A 19,019-nucleotide genomic window follows, 5' to 3' on the forward strand; every position below is an offset into this window, starting at 1 on the left:
TGTGTGTGGAGTAAAGGTGGTCCAGAGTTTTTTTCTCCTCTGCTTGCACTTTTAACATGCTGATAGAAATTTGGTTAAAGGTGATTTAAGTTTCCCTGTATTAAAGTCCCCGGTTACTAGGAGCGCCGCCTCTGGATGATCGTTTTCTTGTTTGCTGGAAGGCCATTAAAACCAAATTGAACAATTGTTCATGTGTTTTGTCATTTGCGTCGTGTGTAGACTATTTAAAATATGTTTAAACCATTCATTTGGTCTCGTGGCCTATCATGCCCCCCCCCCCCCCAGGAAGAGAGAGAGACAGGTGTTAGATGAAAAGATGAGTAGGTATATAACACAGTCAACATGCTAATTAAAACAATTGTCCTGGAGGAAACATATACCTCATATTGTTGAGGAGGGAGAGAAAGAGAAAGTGTGGGAAAGAAAGAGCACGCTTGAGACAGAAAAGGGATGTGCGTGTCAGAGAGAGAGAGCCCATATGAGAGGTAGACAGCAGGAGAAGGTGGGAGCAGTGTATCGTAGAACACAGATGTGTTGTGATTCTCTGTGTAGTTTGACTAGTCAACATCTGGAGGGAAGCATTCTGTTACAGCGAGACGAGACCAGGCAGGGTCATCATCGTCACGCAGCGGACACAGTAGCAATGGAGAATATGTAATGGTCTGTAATGGGCTACGATGGTTATCAGAGCACTGGCGACGTACGGCATCCATTTCAACTAGCAGCTAAAGGTCAATGTAGCAGTCTAAGTCTCCAGGCTGGTAGAATTGTGGGTCTTACACAAGGCAGACCTATTGGTTGTGAAAAGACAGTCGATGTCTGCTTTAGTGTTTTCTGGGACAGAGACTTTTTTAAAGTTGGAACAACTGGGCACTGGGACTCAATACCTGGGGATAACACTCCCTCCTCCTTTGTCTGTGGAAACACACACATACAGAAACAGATACAGAAAAGAGCAAGTGCACAATCTCTCTCTCTCCTTTCTTTCTTTGAGTGCCGGTGTGCTTCCCAAAGCAGATTTCCACCCTGCATCTCTGTAGAGAGTACTCCCACACATACACACTCTAGAAATTACAGCACACAGAAACATTATTCATGCAAACAGTCAAAAGACTGAACACAACACGCACAAACACTACAGGAGTGTTCATGCTTTCTGTCTCTCTCTCTCGATTTCTCTCTCTCTCACACACACACATTCACTCACACATACACACACTGCGACCGATCGAAACACACAGTGCAACAAACCTTGACACCCCGGGGTAGTGTTCTAGGTTTGGTGTCAGCTCAGTGAAGATGCTGGAGGGTGATAGCGGTGAGCTGAACAAAGGCTGATGAATCAGCTGCTTATCAAACTCCAGCCCCTCGTATGACCTGTCAACGCAGCAGCAGCAGAGCGACATTATCACCCAGCACCACCGCAGTGCCACATCACAACTCCTCATCCCCCAGCCGCAGCCCCACTCCCGTCCCATTGCAGGCAGGGGCCCGCCGAATCGCGTGGCACTACAACACACACTTCAGCAAGGTTAAAAGGTTGAAGATGTCTGTTCCTCCTCTCCTTTCCTCCCTTCCTCCACCCAGAGAGAGAGAGAGGGACAGCGTGACGATTGTCATGGCATGTTTAATTCAGCAGCCTCCCGACAGTCGCTGTCACAGTGGCGATTTATGTGTTGCCGTGGCGTTGTGTTGCCTCCCACCTCAGCATCAGTATTCGGCGGTGGAGGGAGAAGGCAACCTTGAGTGGAATGTAGGGGCAGGGAGGAGTAGAGCGAGTGGAGGGAGCCAGTTCTTAATTACCCTGCTATAGAGGGTGTGTTGATATGCACACCCCATACCACACATCTTCTCACTAGTTAAACATCCAGACAGCTTTTTTTTTTTTTTTTTTTTACTATTTTCACTTTGTGTGTTGTTTTTTCTCCACTTTGGATTGAGCAGGGCTGTTGAGGCAGATTGCTGATGAGTTTTTCTTTGTTTGAATGACATGTTTGAGGTAAGGTTGTTATCGTGGTAGTTTTTATACTGTAGATGTGAATGTTTTCTGGTTGCTGTGGACTTGGACTGATTTAGATGACAGTGGCATTGTTCCCCCCTAGCCTCCACTGAAGGTATTTATGTGGTTGTGTCCTGGTAGTAGGGGTGTGTTTTTACTAACAGGCATGGATGGACAGGCCACTGGATTTCTCAAAACACTTCAATTGCCTTCTGCCTAGTGCTATCCTGAAATATCATCGGGGGGGGGGGGTTTAACTCCAGGAGATGGCATGCTTTTATGACAGACCCTTTACAAGATGCATTAGCACACATAAAAGTTTATTAGTCACCCAGCTAGCAGCTAACACTGTGGAGCTGTCAGGCCCCAGTGGCAGTGTCTCTGCATGTTTCTCTTTCTGTTCCTGTCTCAGTTACTTCTTCAGGAACCACAGACACTGGGACCAGGCATACACACATTCTCACAGCTCTATTCTGTTCTGTCTGGTTCATTATGAGGCCATGGATTGTATGCTCAAACATGAAAAGTTATGTAATCAATGATATCCCCAGTGGTTAGTATTCAGGGCAAATTCTGTCAGTCGATTAAAGATATATATTTATGAGAGGACATGTTGAACTGAGGGACAGGGGACATTTATCAGGAGAAGAACGTTTTGACAGCAGCACACAGTCAGGCAGAGAAGATGGTATAGGCTTCCTGTGTGTCCTTCAGACTAGGGCTATGTACGTGTGGATGACAGGACTATGGGGGGAGTATTCACATGACAGAAGGCTTTGCCTAATAGCCAGGCTGTCACTTCTCCGCCACACTCTCTCTCTAACTCTCTCCCTCTCCCTTTTCTGCTACCATATGTGCCTCTGCCATCTCTCCATCTCTGACGAAGGGAGAGAAGGTGAGAAAGTGATTTCCATAACATCGCGCCGAGAGAGTCCACTCAGACAGCATTCCTAAGCATTCCCGGACAGCTTGCCTCGGCACCTGGGTGATTCTTCAATGGTGGTGGCGCCAGGAATCAGCCGTTAGAGAAGGATGGAGGGAGGGAGGCAGATGTGCCAGTCTGCTTACCCCTTTGTCTGTGTGTGTGTGCGTGAGTGAGTGCGTGAGTAGGTGCGTACCATGTTTGTGGGCGGGAGGACGCTGTGACCAGTCACTCTTCATAATGGCCCGGCGCCTACACATCTCATAACATACATCACATGGGCCTGATATTCATATCACACCAGGGGGAGTTGCCCTCTAGTAGAGTAAGATTGATGGCTCTTAGAAGCGCAGAGAAGAGAGGAGGAAGGGTGGGGATGGGGGATGGTTTTACTGTTATTTATCCCCTGTTAGCTATTGATTTCTCAGCACAACAGAGGTGTGGTTTAATAGAGGGATAGATACAAGTTTATCTCCATGCTGTTGTTCTCTCTGCTGTCCTTGAAACTCCAACTTTTCGGAGAGAAGTTGAAGATATATTTAGAGCAGTGGTGAAGAAAGAGGCTTTTTCAACTGAGAGGAAAATAAACCTGGTTTAAAGTTTGGATCCTTGGCAAGAAGCTGGAGAAAAAAGACAAGGGTTCCTCCAAATCCTGCTCTCCTCGGTAGAAATGTCAAAGTTAACTGCAGAAAGATCCAAATACTTTATTTTACTCCTGATTGGCATAAGACTTTCTTCTGACACGTTGTGCCACCCATTTCAGGTGTGCAGCCCACACAAACACTCACATTCAGGGAGCGCTAACTGAGTGTGAAGGATTTTGTTCCAGTGCTTCTCCGAAACACCTGATTCAGCTAATCAAGGTCCATCTCTGCTATAATTAAATGGTTAAAATTATGATCAAATGCTATGGTTACACTACAACACAGTTGGCAGCATTGGGCTGCGACACCGGCACTTGGTCACATTGGAATTCCCATGACCCCCTCGTCACTCCAAATAACTTTTTCTCTGTTCAACCACGTGCTACAGCTTATCATTTCCACAATGTTCCAGAACCCAGTGTGACCGTTCTGTGACCTACCAGCAGTTCCATAAGAGTGACTTGTCCAAGCTGGTTATAGCCTCTGCTCTATTACCCTCTGACACAGGGTGGGACTCTACACTCTACAGTCATCGACTGTGTCCCAAATGGTACCCTATTCCCTGGTCAAAAGTAGTGCACCATATAGGGAATAGAGTACCATTTGGGACGCAGATTTACAGTCATCGTCTGGGAGGTGGTGAGTGGTACAATACCATACTACTCCAGGCCCTGTTCCCATATGCAGTCCCAATGAAACCCAGGACCAAATGGCTTTGCACACTCTGGGGACAAGTCTTTATAGTGCATCGTGAACACAGAGGGCTCCAGTACTATGCAAAGCCTTGGTTGTTATGGGTCCTTCACTTCCCTATTTCCTGTCTGCCTGCCTGTCTGCCTGGTGTGTTCTGCAGGCTGCTTGCTTGGGGGATCCCGGCACATTGGCCTACATTAAACTACAGCATTACTGTAGGCACTGATATGCTCCATTTCTCCATCTGGCCCCAGATAGAATAATGGTGAAGAATGAAACAAATCTCATCTTCTTTTCAGGCCTGCTCCACAGCTTCCACTAGAGACTATCTCTCTCTCTCTCTCTCTCTCTCTCTCTCTCTCTCTCTCTCTCTCTCTCTCTCTCTCTCTCTCCTCCTCTTTCTATACCTAGGCCTCCACTTTTATGTTGTTTTTCTCTCTCCCCTCTCCGCTCTTCTATAGACATTTAAGTCATTTAGCAGGAAGCTCTTTAGAAACTAATGACGGCTAATAGGATTTTAACGACTCTGGAGGTGGTATAGGAGGCAGGCGCAGGCTCAGCCCAGGATGTACTCTAATTGTTTATGGTCTATTTACATCTCTGTGAAGAATGGCTTTATGGGGGAATTATCAGCCACGTGACACTTGCAACACAAACAGCCCTCCCTGCCGAGCCGCTTGGCCGCTTTGTGTCGTTCTGTTTAGCCCCAATTTTTATTTCACATTACTAATTAATGAGCGATTTTATTTCTTCGCCCTACGCAGGCGGCAGCATTTCTCGATGCAACTCTCCTCAATTGCTCCTGTGGCAACAGTGATTGATAAAGCACTAAATGAACCTATGTCAGATTGACTCTTTACCATGATTAATGCTCTTATCAGAATATCTCTTTGTTCATTCCTGTAAACGATTAAGGCAGGTGCGTACATTGTCGACGCACACAGGAAATTGGCTCTTGGTTGATAACAGCTGTAACACTGCTACACACAATCTATCTCCTCAATGAATATTCAGATTGGATGAACATCAACTACGCTTGATTTAATTACACATCACTGACCTTATGTGTTCCAGCGTTGTGGTTTAGAGCCGGTAGCACACAGAGGCATATTCAGGCTATTGTATGCTACACGTGGTGGGTAGATTGCATGGATATCCTCTTGGGCAAGTGAGTGGTAGTATCCAGGTAATTTCATAATGTACATTTTTACGTAATGGCATGCATGAACATGAGCTGGAATCAGGGCCGCTGGAGGCTGTGGATCAGTAAGCTAATGATATGGATTCTTTCCCTACTATACTGAGCCGCGTTTTGCTCACATCAATCACTTGCAATGTAAACTACAGGTTATAAGAAGCGGCAGCTCCCTCCGCTTCTCTGCCTGTAGCGAACAGATTATATCTTACACGCACCGTGCCAGTGTAATTATAGGTGCATTATTTACTTATGTGAAGATGTTCTCCTGGCCCTGTGAGTGAATAGACTTCAGTCACCATTAACAGTACAGTAATGTATACATGTATGTATGAGGGAATGCAGTATCAATATTGCTGTGATAACATGGCTAGTAAAATAGATTGGTATATATGTGTACATTACCAGTCAAAAGTATGGACACACCTACTCATTCAAGTTTTTTTTCTTTATTTTGACTATTTTCTACATTGTATAATAATAGTGAAGACATCACAACTATGAAATAACACATATGGAATCATGTAGTAACCAAAAAAGTGTTAAAACTAATCAAAGTATATTTTAGATTTGAGATTCTTCGAAGTAGCCACCCTTTGCTTTGATGACAGCTTTGCACACTCTTGGCATTCTCTCAACCAGCTTCATGAGGTCACCTGGAATGCATTTCAATTAACAGGTGTGCCTTGTTAAAAGTTAATTTGTGGAATTTATGTTCTTCTTAATGAGTTTGAGCCAATCAGTTGTGTTGTGACAAGGTAGGGGGGTATACAGAAGATAGCCCTATTTGGTAAAAGACCAAGTCAATATTATGCCAAGAACAGCTCAAAAAAGCAAAGAGAAATGACAGTCCATCATTACTTTATGACATGGTCAGACAATATGGAACATTTCGAGGATTTTTAAAGTTTCTTCAAGTGCAGTCATAAAAACCATCAAGCGCTATGATGAAACTGACTCTCATGAGGACCGCCACAGGAAAGGGAGACCCAGAGTTACCTCTGCTGCAGAGGATAAGTTCATTAGAGTTAACTGCACTTGAGATTGCAGCCCAAATAAATGCTTCAAGGATTTCAAGTAACAGACACATCTCAACATCAGCTGTTCAGAAGAGACTGCGTGAATCAGGCCTTCATTGTTGAATTGCTGCAAAGAAACCACTACTACACTACACATCAATAAGAAGAAGAGACTTGCTTGGGCCAAGAAACACAAGCAATTTGAGATTTTTGGTTCCAACCGCTGTGTCTTTGTGAGACACAGAGTAGGTGAACGGATGATCTCTGTATGTGTGGCTCTCACCGTGAAGCATGGAGCAGGAGGTGTGATAGTGTGGGGGTCATTTGCTGGTGACACTGTTATTCAGAATTCAAGGCACACTTAACCAGCATGGCTACCACAGTATTCTGCAGCGATACACCATCCCATCTGGTTTGCGCGTAGTTGGGCTATCATTTGTTTTTCAACAGGACAATGACCCAAAACACCTCCAGGCTGTGTTATTTGACCAAGAAGGATAGTGATGTAGTGCTGCATCAGATGACCTGGCCTCCACAATCACCCAACGTCAAACCAATTGAGATGGTTTGGGATGAGTTGGACTGCAGATTGAAGGAAAAGCAGCCAACAAGTGCTCAGCATATGTGGGAACTCTTTCAAGACTGTTGGAAAACCATTCCAGATGAAGCTGGTTGAGAGAATGCCAAGAGTGTCCAAAGCTGACATTGAGGCAAAGGGTGGCTACTTTGAAAAATCTAAAATATAACATTACTGAACTCTGTGAATCACTTATTTGGGCTGCAATTTCTGATCCTGGTAACTCTAATGGTCATATCTTCTGCAGCAGAGGTAACTCTGGGTCTTCCTTTCCTGTAGCGGTCCTCATGAGAGCCAGTTTCATCACACCGCTTGCTGGTTTTTGCGACTGCATTGACTGACCTTCATGTCTTAAAGTAATGGCAGACTATCATTTCTCTTTGCTTTTTTGAGCTGTTCTTGGCATAATATAGACTTGGTATTTTACCAAATAGGACTATCTTCTGTATACCACCCCTACCTTGTCACAACACAACTGATTGGCTCAAACACATTAAGAAGGAGAGAAATTCCACAAATGAATTTTTAACAAGGCACACCTGTTAATTGAAATGCATTCCAGGTGACAACCTCATGAAGATGGTTGAGATAATGCCAAGAGTCTGCGAAGCTGTCATCAATGTAAAGGGTGGCTACTTTGAAAACTCTCAAATATAAAATATATATTTTTAGTTGTTTAACACTTTTTTGGTTACTACGTGATTCCATATGTGTTATTTCCTGGTTTTAATGTCTTCACTATTATTCCTAAATGTAGGAAATAGTAAAATAAAGAAAAACCCTTGAATGAGTAGGTGTGTCCAAACTTTTGACTGATACTGTATGTGTTACATCATATGACAGGCTCCCATCTGGGTTGCCTCCCACAATGTTCAAATGTTCCGGCTGAACATGTCTGTAGTAATAGAACATCAGTTTGGCATAGAGCACGGCTCCCCAACCCTGTTCCTGGAGAGTTATCGTCCTTTAGGTTTTCGCTCCAATCTTAGTATTTTATTAACTGCATTTCGCAAAGTTCTGACATGTCTGCTTCGTGATTTGTTGGGAGAGATGTCTGCCTGAAGAGGACCCACCCCAGATGTATTTTTTTACCCTTATTGAAGTTGCCAAATGTGTCCGTCATTGAAACCAGACCCTAATCACCGCTGAAGCCTAGGGTCATGTTTCTGAGACTCCTTGTAGATTCAGGATGTGATTGGTGGCTAGACAGCTTTTTGTTTTTTCTCTCTCTCTACTGCAACTCAGTCTTCAGATAGCTTTATCAAAGGAATTGTTGAAAAGAATGTTCTGGGAATTATGTCAAGCAACGCTCTGAATGGTTTGCACTGATATCTCCTTTATCATGGAATAGTAACTCTACTCATGTCTTTTTTCCCTCTGCAGCTTTGTTTCACAGCTTTATTAGGCCGTCTGTTCTGTCTTTGTCTCTATTTTAGTGGGTGTGTGCGTGGGTGCGTGGGTGTGTACTGTGTATACAGTATGTGTATGTGTGGTGGCTGCTGTGAAGTGAAGAGTGAGATGATGACGAGTGAGTGGACTGGCCGGCAGGTGTTCACTCCCTGTCAGGTCGGGGAAGGTTGCCTCAGCAAGCCGCTTCAGTTTACAATAGACACTCCAACGTCAATAACAGCTGTATGTAGAAAGATCCACTTACCGAATAGCTATTCACAGCTCTTATCTAGAGGCGATGTGGTGGAAGCATACATTTACAAAATCCTCTCTTCCCTTTCAACATATGAAACTCTACGCGTTGACACACACACACACACACAATCTCCAATTGACATTATAGCAGTTCCTCCTGCTTCCTCTGAATCACTCTGACAGAGAATCCATTTCCTCCTCAGGCTTCATGTGAAGCAGTGATCTTTTTTTCTCTTCCTCTCCACCTTTCCATGTCCCTCTCTCTCTCATTCCCTACATCCTTCCCTTCCCTCCCTCCATCCACTCCTTCCACTCTGCATTTCTTCTCATCACACTTCATCCCCAGCTGAGATTCTCCATGGCAGGATGATTGCAGTACAAAGTGCTGGGGACTGGCACAGGGTTTCCCAGGGACAGGTGGATGAGCAGGGGACATTTCTAAATTACACATTTTCCAAAGAACAGCTGTCGGATGAATGGTGGAGGACTGATCTACTGACATTAACCAGAAAAGAGAGAGAGATTGGGATGGTGAGTGGAAGAGAGCGGAAAGGAGAGGGAAAGAGAGACAGAGAAAGGAAGATCGAGAGACCGAGAGAGGAAAAGAGAGATGGTGTCCTGCAGGACAATGATCAATTAGACCCAGTGGAGCATTCGCTGTGATAAGTCAAATTACCCATCATACCCCTGCTTCCGTTTTCCACAAGGGACGGCCATCTGCCCAATGTAAAAAATACTATAGTGCCTCTGAAGTCTGCAGAAACACAATAGTGAATGCTGTAGTATTTACTGCAGTATACTGTTGAATTTACTGTTTTTAATCGCACCCTTCAGCTATCCTCAACCCCTCCCATTTATCTCTGAAGGTCATCCAATTTTGATTGCCATCTTTTTTCAACTGTGCTGTGATGCTTTAGAAAAGTTTTAAAAACCTTTCTATTCTCATAGTTTCTACAGATAAACATTTTTGCTAAGAGTGTTATATAATGGATTAAGACACACCCAGGAGTGCTATTTGCAGAGTTAGCTCCAGGTAAATGTTGTAATTCTTCAGTCATTCCTGAACCTGTGACCAAAAACAAGCTACATAAGGGCAGTACCAAAACAAGTGACCTCGTGATTCTGTCTCTTTTGTTGCAAAATCCACAGCGCTGATAGGATTTACTAGTGTTTTTGCTGACTTTTGTTTTTACTGTAGTGTTTTGGGTACATTTACTCAAGTGTTTTATTATCTTTGATGTAGAAGTGGGGGGCTTTCTCCTTGAGGAAACCTACTGGAGAAAGACTAAAAGAGCAAATGTTATATAGCCTATAGGTAGGACTGGGTTGTGAATGGAGAGTTCAGGGCTTCTCTAGGGAACACAATATGACATATACTTGGCATGTAAGTTTCTCAGTTATGGGTTGCACACATTGGGACATGGGGGAGGGGAATGGGCAGGGTATATGCAAATTGAATAATGTAGTATTTACTATAGTTTTAAAAAATGTAGTGTTTTTGCGGACCTTAGTGTTATTGTGGACATTTCTGTAGTATTTACTACAGTATACTACAAAATTATATACTAAATATGGCACATGATTGGGGGATACTACAGTGTGTAGTATAGAATTCTACAATATACTACAGTTTACTACAACATTTTATAGTAAGTACTGTAATATTCTATAATAAACTTGAGTTTTTTTATGTGGGTGGACTAACTCTTTCTTTTCTTGTTCTCTTGCTAACCCGCACTCATTCTTCCTCACTCATACTTTCTCTCATTCTCTCTCTCCCCCTTTATCATTCCTTCCCTCTACCACTCACCCTCTCGATCGGTCCATGTCTCAGAGCTGTTTGTGATGTTAAATCCTCCCGGGGAAGCTACCAGTTTTACTTCATTAAGTAGCGGCAGAGTGCACTGCTTACTGGAGAGTTAGGATAAGACGCTGTCCTGGGGGCCCTATCAATATCTGTTAAGGATCCTCTCTCATTACGGCCCCCCTCCTCGCAGGGTTTTGGGGCCCTTGAGAAATGGGCCTCTCTCTCCCTGCCTAATGTTATCGAGTAGGGTCAGTCGGCCCTGCCTTTTGGAAATGCAAATGGCGATATTTATTTAACCCACGGATGACTGCCATGAGTGCCTTTCCTCTGCATCTCTGCTCCCTCACACAGGTTAGCATTTTTCATCATGAATCTTGTTCTGGAGGCAGTCTTGCAGAGTGGTCACTAACTGGCACAGCCACGGTCTCACCCCCCATCGCTGTTTCACCCGTCCCATTAAGACCATCCGAAGTACCGCATTCTGATTGATTATGCCTGGTGCAATAAGGCTAGATTTGTCACACCAACCTTCGCTTTGGCTGCCCCTCCTGTCCAGCTCAAACATTCAGCGGCCGGCCTTCTAGCTGCTGCCGAACCTGTTGCTGGCAAACGCCCTACACTCATCAACTCCAGACTGGTCTCGTCATCATTACACGCACCTGGTTCCAATCCCCACTCTATCACTGTATATATACTCAGTCATTGTATATGTTGCTTGTTTTCCTGAGAGGAATCTCTCCTAGTTTTTCCTGAGTACTTTATTATTTTGCACTTTGGGTTTCGTCACGCTTTTCTATATGGTGCTTTAATAAATCTCAGTAGTTCTAAACCTGCGACTGCATCCTGCCTACTTCTCTCTACACTTGTGACAAGATTGAGGAGGCAAGGCTGGAGCGTGATGGGCGCATTTCCGGATGATGACTTAGAAGCCCTGCGGTTTCTAGGCCAAGAGCAGGGAATTCAAACTCAATCAGGGCACAGCTCGCTCCCCTCCTCCCTCTCTGCATCTCTCCCTCCCCCATTCCCTCTCTGTCTGTCTCTATAGACCTCAGCAACAACGCCAGAAAAAGAACAGAGAGAGAAAAGTGTGTCGGCAACATGGTGCTTGATCCTCCTCTCTGGTTCCTCGCGGTGCACCTAAAGTTTTCCAAAATGAGTGATGGGTTCATTTTAGGGGTGACTGGCTAGGCATTTCCAATTTAACCAGTCAGTGGATATTAGTATGATTTGGAGACATTTGACACTTTCAGCTCATTTTCCCCCCACAGCTCTCTCTCTCTCTCTCAGCTTTGTCTCTCTCACACACACAAGATACACATCCGACCCCATCCATTTAGACCTCATCTCTCCATCCATCACCCAGGAGCCCCAGGACTGTCCCAACCCCACACTCTCCGCATTGGGCTTTTCAGCTCAGCCTGCCCCCTATCCATGGGCCACGGTCACAAGCAAGGGGAGGAGGAAATGATTGGTTGTGATCAATAATGCATCGACTACATTAAAGCCCATAAATAAGAAATGGCTGGTAAGAACCCGGAAAGTCCTCTTTAAGATAGCACTTCCCCACAACTCGTCTGTTCTAACCAGGGCAGAGCAGACGGAGAGATGGAGAGGTGGTGGAGAAAGAGAGAGAGAGACAGAGAGGTGATGGGGAAGTGTGCTTGCATGTGCATGTGTGCATTTCCAGAGAAACAGGGAGAGACAGGTAAAAAGAAAGAGGTATTCTAACCTTGTAGGGAATATTTATCTCTTTATTCTGACATTTCTTCCATGTTAACTCTATCCCTGCTTTCTCTCTTTCGCTCTAGACAAAATGGCCTCTCTCCCGCATGTCGGATAGAATATACTGTATAAGTTATTACATCCATGGCGCCTAGGGTTGAGCCAGGACAATTGCAATAGAAATAGTTAATTTATCAACGTAGGGGAGCCATGTAAATATATTTGTAATTACGTCAAACAGCAGGGAGACTTTTTGGTTGACTGGAGATAAAAGATGAAATTGCCTAACACAAAAAAAGCCTTTGTGAGTTTCTCCCTTAACTCAGCTTCTCCCCTCATGTCAGGCATGGGGGAATTGTGTGTGTGTGTGCGTGTGCATATGTGTGTTTGTTTGAGTGTCTACTCTTTGATGAGGTGCCCTTGTTGGCTGAGAGGTGGGTTGAGGTGCAGAACCAGAGGTCGTTATATTTTATTTTATTTATTTATTTCACCTTTATTTAACCAGGTAGGCAAGATGAGAACAAGTTCTCATTTACAATTGCGACCTGGCCAAGATAGAGCAAAGCAGTTCGACAGATACAACGACACAGAGTTACACATGGAGTAAAACAAACATACAGTCAATAATACAGTATAAACAAGTCTATATACAATGTGAGCAAATGAGGTGAGAAGGGAGGTAAAGGCAAAAAAGGCCATGGTGGCAAAGTAAATACAATATAGCAAGTAAAACACTGGAATGGTAGTTTTGCAATGGAAGAATGTGCAAAGTTAAAATTAAAATAATGGGGTGCAAAGGAGCAAAATAAATAAATAAATTAAATACAGTTGGGAAAGAGGTAGTTGTTTGGGCTAAATTATAGGTGGGCTATGTACAGGTGCAGTAATCTGTAAGATGCTCTGACAGTTGGTGCTTAAAGCTAGTGAGGGAGATAAGTGTTTCCAGTTTCAGAGATTTTTGTAGTTCGTTCCAGTCATTGGCAGCAGAGAACTGGAAGGAGAGGCGGCCAAAGAAAGAATTGGTTTTGGGGGTGACTAGCGAGATATACCTGCTGGAGCGTGTGCTACAGGTGGGAGATGCTATGGTGACCAGCGAGCTGAGATAAGGGGGGACTTTACCTAGCAGGGTCTTGTAGATGACATGGAGCCAGTGGGTTTGGCGACGAGTATGAAGCGAGGGCCAGCCAACGAGAGCGTACAGGTCGCAATGGTGGGTAGTATATGGGGCTTTGGTGACAAAATGCATTGCACTGTGATAGACTGCATCCAATTTGTTGAGTAGGGTATTGGAGGCTATTTTGTAAATGACATCGCCAAAGTCGAGGATTGGTAGGATGGTCAGTTTTACAAGGGTATGTTTGGCAGCATGAGTGAAGGATGCTTTGTTGCGAAATAGGAAGCCAATTCTAGATTTAACTTTGGATTGGAGATGTTTGATATGGGTCTGGAAGGAGAGTTTAAAGTCTAACCAGACACCTAAGTATTTGTAGTTGTCCACGTATTCTAAGTCAGAGCCGTCCAGAGTAGTGATGTTGGACAGGCGGGTAGGTGCAGGTAGCGATCGGTTGAAGAGCATGCATTTAGTTTTACTTGTATTTAAGAGCAATTGGAGGCCACGGAAGGAGAGTTGTATGGCAGCCAGAAGAGAAGTATGCACATACACATAACAGAACATACACAAACACTGCAGAGCATACACACATGCACACTCACACATACATACACACACTACAGAGCAAAACAAACAAACACACACACACACACACACAGGTGGGCTTAGTAGGGCTCAGAGGTAGCTGCATGCCTTCTCCTGGTTAATGGATATGGTGCTCTGCTGCCTTAGACAGCACCTCAGTCTAAGACTGGGGAGCAGGAGCGGGAGGAAGGACAGAGGAATGGGTGGTACAGGTTGTTAAAAGAGGAGAGAACAGAGGATAGGCTCTTTGACCAGATCCCAACAAGAGAGGATAGGAGAGAGAGGGGAGAGAGGGATGTTTGGATTCAGACCGAGTAAGCGCCAGCAGAGATGTGGTCTTTGGGAGGGGAAAGAGAAGAGAGAATGGTTGGAAGTACAGAGAAAGATCAGTTAGCAGAGTGGGGAGATAGAACGTTTGAGGGGGAAGAGTAGGAAGGGAGTAGAAGGAAGGGAGGAAAGGATAGAGAGAAAAGGAGGAAGATACTGTAAGTGTGCAGACATGAGGAGGAGTATGTCTGTTTCTTGTCTTCTCTCTCAGGGAGGACAGGGAGAGGTAAGAGGAGGGATGAGAGCAGGAGGGGAGAACTATGTATTTTTGCTCTCCCTTCTCTCTCGTTTCTGTCATTCTATCACCCTCTGAACGTTGTCCAATTAAGGGATATGATTAGTGCAGCCTGTCCCCATTGGAATGGAATCTATTACACTCTCTCTGATTACTACAGGCTCCACCAATTTGGCAATCACTTTATCTGAGTCACTCGACAGCCACTAAGTAGAAAGATTTCTATACAAAATGTCAAAATTAAGACTTGATTGGTGACATGTAGTTTGTGCGTCTGTGTGTGTTTGTGTGTGTGTGAGAAAGAGAGAGAGATTTTCTTCTCACGAAGATGTTCTTGCGTGTCTCGTTCCATCAGACTCCCTGAGCCGAGACGAGACCCCAGGGACTACGGAGAGGGCAGTTCCGGATCCTCAATGGGACACGCCCCCTGACAAATCACCTCCCACACCGCTCTCTCCTCCTACCTCTCTCCAGGAGACCAACACTAGACAGAGTCTCCTTTCCTCTGCATGTCTGCTGACGTTGGAGTGACCTTGAAGAAGGCTGCTGGTGGTGTAACAAAATGGATCTTATTGCTTTCAGAACTTTTAAAACTACAATAACTATTTTAATTGAGGAGCATGATATCCATGCAATCAATTTCCGTCAGGCTCAGTTTTCACACCCACTCAGATCCTTGGCTGGTGAGCTTGGCTTAGAGAGGACTGTGGGTAGGAAAGCATAGCGGCTGAGTGCCTGCTGAAACCCAACTGAATAGAACATGAAATCCTGAATGTGACGCGCTGTGCTTTACTTTAATTTCTTCTGTATATTTTGCTTTGACAAGCAGCGTTGAAAATAGAAAAGTTGACTGGTGACAGGACTTAGATCAGAGGAGGAATATAGAATGTACAGGACAAGGTGGGTGTTCCTGTTTTATACTCTAAAGGGAAATGAATTACAGGTGTCTCGAAAATCTTCCTTGATGTATAAACACAACCTAGCACTCACCTCTCATCTCCTCTCCTCTTCTTCTTCTACAAATTCTCCCCACTCCCTCCTCTTGTGTGTGTGTTTGTCAGATCAATCAGATGAAGCATTGACACATAATTCATTTCTGAGAGCCTCGGAGTACATGCTAGGTGAAAATCAAAGTGTATTTTGCCTGTATGTAATATTCCTCTGTGCAGTGTCAGCATTCTCTAATACCACGCCTCATTACCCGAGACAATCTGCACAGACAGTACAGTCCTGACTCCTGATGACTAACTTCACGCAGTACTGTCTTACTCCATCATGTCTTTCCATATTCACATACAGAGGGTGTGTGTGTTTGTGTTTTGTTTGTGATGTGATCTAGAGACACGTCTTAATGTGAAAGGAGAAGGTGACCTTTGACCTAATCAATATGACTTGAGTTGTGAACAAGACTCAGCCCTACCCAATGGGATCATGTTATTTTGTAGCAGTCATATAATGATTTCTAGAAAAAGATGCATTGATTGTTTCTATTCAGCAATAATGGTAAGAGTAAAGAGGGTGAAAGGAAAATAGTCAAGACATTAAAATGTTTTAATTTTTGTTGTTGCCTTAAATTAATTAATAAATGAAATTACAGATAATGGTTTCAGAAGCCTATTGTCTCCCTTAGTAATGTGTTACGCAAGCTGAGTCCTCTGAAGAGGTGTCTTCCAGTCCCATATCAATCAAATGTATTTATAAAGCCCTTTTTAGCTCATGTCACAAAGTACTGTACAGAAACCCAGCCTAAAACCCCAAACAGCAAGCAATGCAGATGTAGAAGCACGGTGGCTAGGAAAAACTCGCTAGAAAGGCAAGAACCTAGGACAAAACCTAGCGAGGTACCAGGCTCTGAGGGGTGGCCAGTCCTCTTCTGGCTGTGCTGGGTGGAGATTATAACAGTACATGGCCAAGATGGGCAAACATTCATAGATGACCAGCAAAGTCAAATAATAATAACCACAGTGGGTGTGGTTGTGGACATTAGTTCTTCCGGCGCCGACAGAGATGGCCGCCTCGCTTCGCGTTCCTAGGAAACTATGCAGTTTTTTGTTTTTTTACGTGTTATTTCTTACATTAGTACCCCAGGTCATCTTAGGTTTCATTACATACAGTCGAGAAGAACTACTGAATATAAGAGCAGCGTCAACTCACCATCAGTACGACCAAGAATATGACTTTTGCGAAGCGGATCCTGTGGTCTGCCTTTCACCCAGGACAACGGAATGGATCCCAGCCGGCGACCCAAAAAAACGACTTCGTAAAAGAGGGAAACTAAGCGGTGTTCTGGTCAGACTCCGGAGACGGGCACCACTCCCCAGTATACTTCCCGCCAATGTCCAGTCTCTTGACAACAAGGTTGATGAAATCCGAGCAAGGGTAGCATTCCAGAGGGACATCAGAGACTGTAACGTTCTTTGCTTCACGGAAACATGGCTCAATGGAGAGACACTATCGGAGTCGGTGCAGCCAGCTGGTTTCTCCACGCATCGCGCCGACAGAAACAAACATCTTTCTGGTAAGAAGAGGGGCGGGGGCGTATGCCTAGTCACAAAAACATACAGGAACTAAAGTCCTTCTGTTCACCTGATTTAGAATTCCTCACAATCAAATGTCGACCGCATTATCTACCAAGGGAATTCTCTTCGATTTTAATCACAGCGGTATATATTCCCCCCCAAGCAGACAGATTGATGGCTCTGAACGAACTTTATTTGACTCTTTGCAAACTGGAATCCATACATCCTGAGGCTGCATTCATTGTAGCTGGGGATTTTAACAAGGCTAATCTAAAAACAAGACTCCCTAAATTGTATCAGCATATCGATTGCGCAACCAGGGCTGGCAAAACCTTGGATCATTGCTATTCTAACTTGCCCCGCCCTCTTTTCGGAAAAGCTGACCACGACTCCATTTTGTTGATCCCTGCCTACAGACAGAAACTAAAACAAGAAGCTCCCACGCTGAGGTCTGTCCAACGCTGGTCCGACCAATCTGATTCCACACTCCAAGACTGCTTCCATCACGTGGACTGGGATATGTTTCGTATTGTGTCAGACAACAACATTGACGAATACGCTGATTCGGTGTGCGAGTTCATTAGAACGTGCATTGAAGATGTCGTTCCCATAGCAACGATTAAAACATTCCCAAACCAGAAACCGTGGATTGATGGCAGCATTCGGGTGAAACTGAAAGCGCAAACCACTGCTTTTAATCAGGGCAAGGTGACCGGAAATATGACCGAATACAAACAGTGTAGCTTTTCCCTCCGCAAGGCAATCAAACAAGCTAAGCGTCAGTATAGAGACAAAGTAGAATCTCAATTCAACGGCTCAGACACAAGAGGTATGTGGCAGGGTCTACAGTCAATCACGGATTACAAAAAGAAAACCAGCCCCGTCACGGACCAGGATGTCTTGCTCCCAGGCAGACTAAATAACTTTTTTGCCCGCTTTGAGGACAATACAGTGCCACTGACACGGCCTGTGTTACGGATACAGTTATCCTGTGTGTGTGTATCCTGTGTGTGTGTTTCTTTTCTCTCCTTCTCCCCTCACAGGTGAAAATCATCACTCCCCAATCAGTCAACAATCAATCATCAATCAGAAGACACACCTCCTCCTACTTCCTACCCTATCACAGTTCCTTCCCCATGGTTTAAAAACCCCATCATTTGTTTGCTCTAGAGCTCAATCTCTAGAGCAATCTCTCTGTAAATGCCATGTCTGTAGGTCTCTGTGTTTCACTCTCGCTTTGTGTCGTAACCTCTCTTTTGTTTAAGCACCTCATAGCACTTTGTCATCACCTGTGAGTATTTTTTTTGGTTATGGTGTTTGTGTGTTGCTGGTGGGAAAAGGGGGAAACCAAGACAAGTCGCCCATGGGCATACACTACCCGTAGGTGAACTTTGTTAAATACACTAGTTAGAACTGGGCGGACCACCCACTGTATTTTTGGTTAGTTAGTTAGCTGTTGTTAAAGTAGGCTAGTCTAGCTTAGGGGTGTTTTGGATGCTTATTGTTTCTTTCCTTGGGTCCAGCTCAGCCCCTTTTCCTGCTCCCCCCATTACTGTGTGTTTATAAATAAACCTAGAGTTTGACGGTAGATTTCTGTTGTTGTGGTTATTTCGTGCACACTTTTACTTTGTCACAATAATCATTTGCATGAGTTATGTTACGGGTCTCATTACCATCCCCCCTAGACTGTCGGGCCAAAAGGGATTCGTAACAGCCTGCAACCAAAACATGTGGCCTCTCCTTCACTGCAGCCGAGGTGAGTAAAACATTTAAACGTGTTAACCCTCGCAAGGCTGCAGGCCCAGACGGCATCCCCAGCCGCGCCCTCAGAGCATGCGCAGACCAGCTGGCTGGTGTGTTTACGGACATATTCAATCAATCCCTACCCCAGTCTGCTGTTTCCACATGCTTCAAGAGGGCCACCATTGTTCCTGTTCCCAAGAAAGCTAAGGTAACTGAGCTAAACGACTACCGCCCCGTAACACTCACTTCCGTCATCATGAAGTGCTTTGAGAGACTA

At 44.6% G+C, this 19,019-nt stretch overlaps 1 protein-coding gene and 1 non-coding gene across 6 annotated transcripts in view; one reads left to right on the top strand and one right to left on the bottom strand.

Moving 5' to 3' along the window:
- The window catches only part of LOC115134159 (tripartite motif-containing protein 44), an 80,896-nt gene extending 62,309 nt beyond the window's left edge, over positions 1-18,587 (top strand). For 4 of the 5 annotated variants that reach the window (XM_029667852.2, XM_029667854.2, XM_029667851.2 and 1 more), the window contains one exon: positions 14,836-18,587. In XM_029667852.2, coding sequence (XP_029523712.2) covers positions 14,836-14,911 — 76 coding nt within the window. In that variant the 3' untranslated portion in view covers positions 14,912-18,587. The remainder of the gene's footprint in view (positions 1-14,835) is intronic. The other variant, XM_029667853.2, reaches the window with a different exon arrangement.
- On the bottom strand, positions 9,942-9,996 carry LOC115134891 (U7 small nuclear RNA). Its single transcript, XR_003864398.1, has one exon. It is a non-coding gene; the product is annotated as a U7 small nuclear RNA (small nuclear RNA).
- Positions 18,588-19,019: the final 432 nt, after the last annotated feature.

This window comes from Oncorhynchus nerka, linkage group LG9a (assembly GCF_034236695.1).
Source record: "Oncorhynchus nerka isolate Pitt River linkage group LG9a, Oner_Uvic_2.0, whole genome shotgun sequence".
Taxonomy (NCBI): domain Eukaryota; kingdom Metazoa; phylum Chordata; class Actinopteri; order Salmoniformes; family Salmonidae; genus Oncorhynchus; species Oncorhynchus nerka.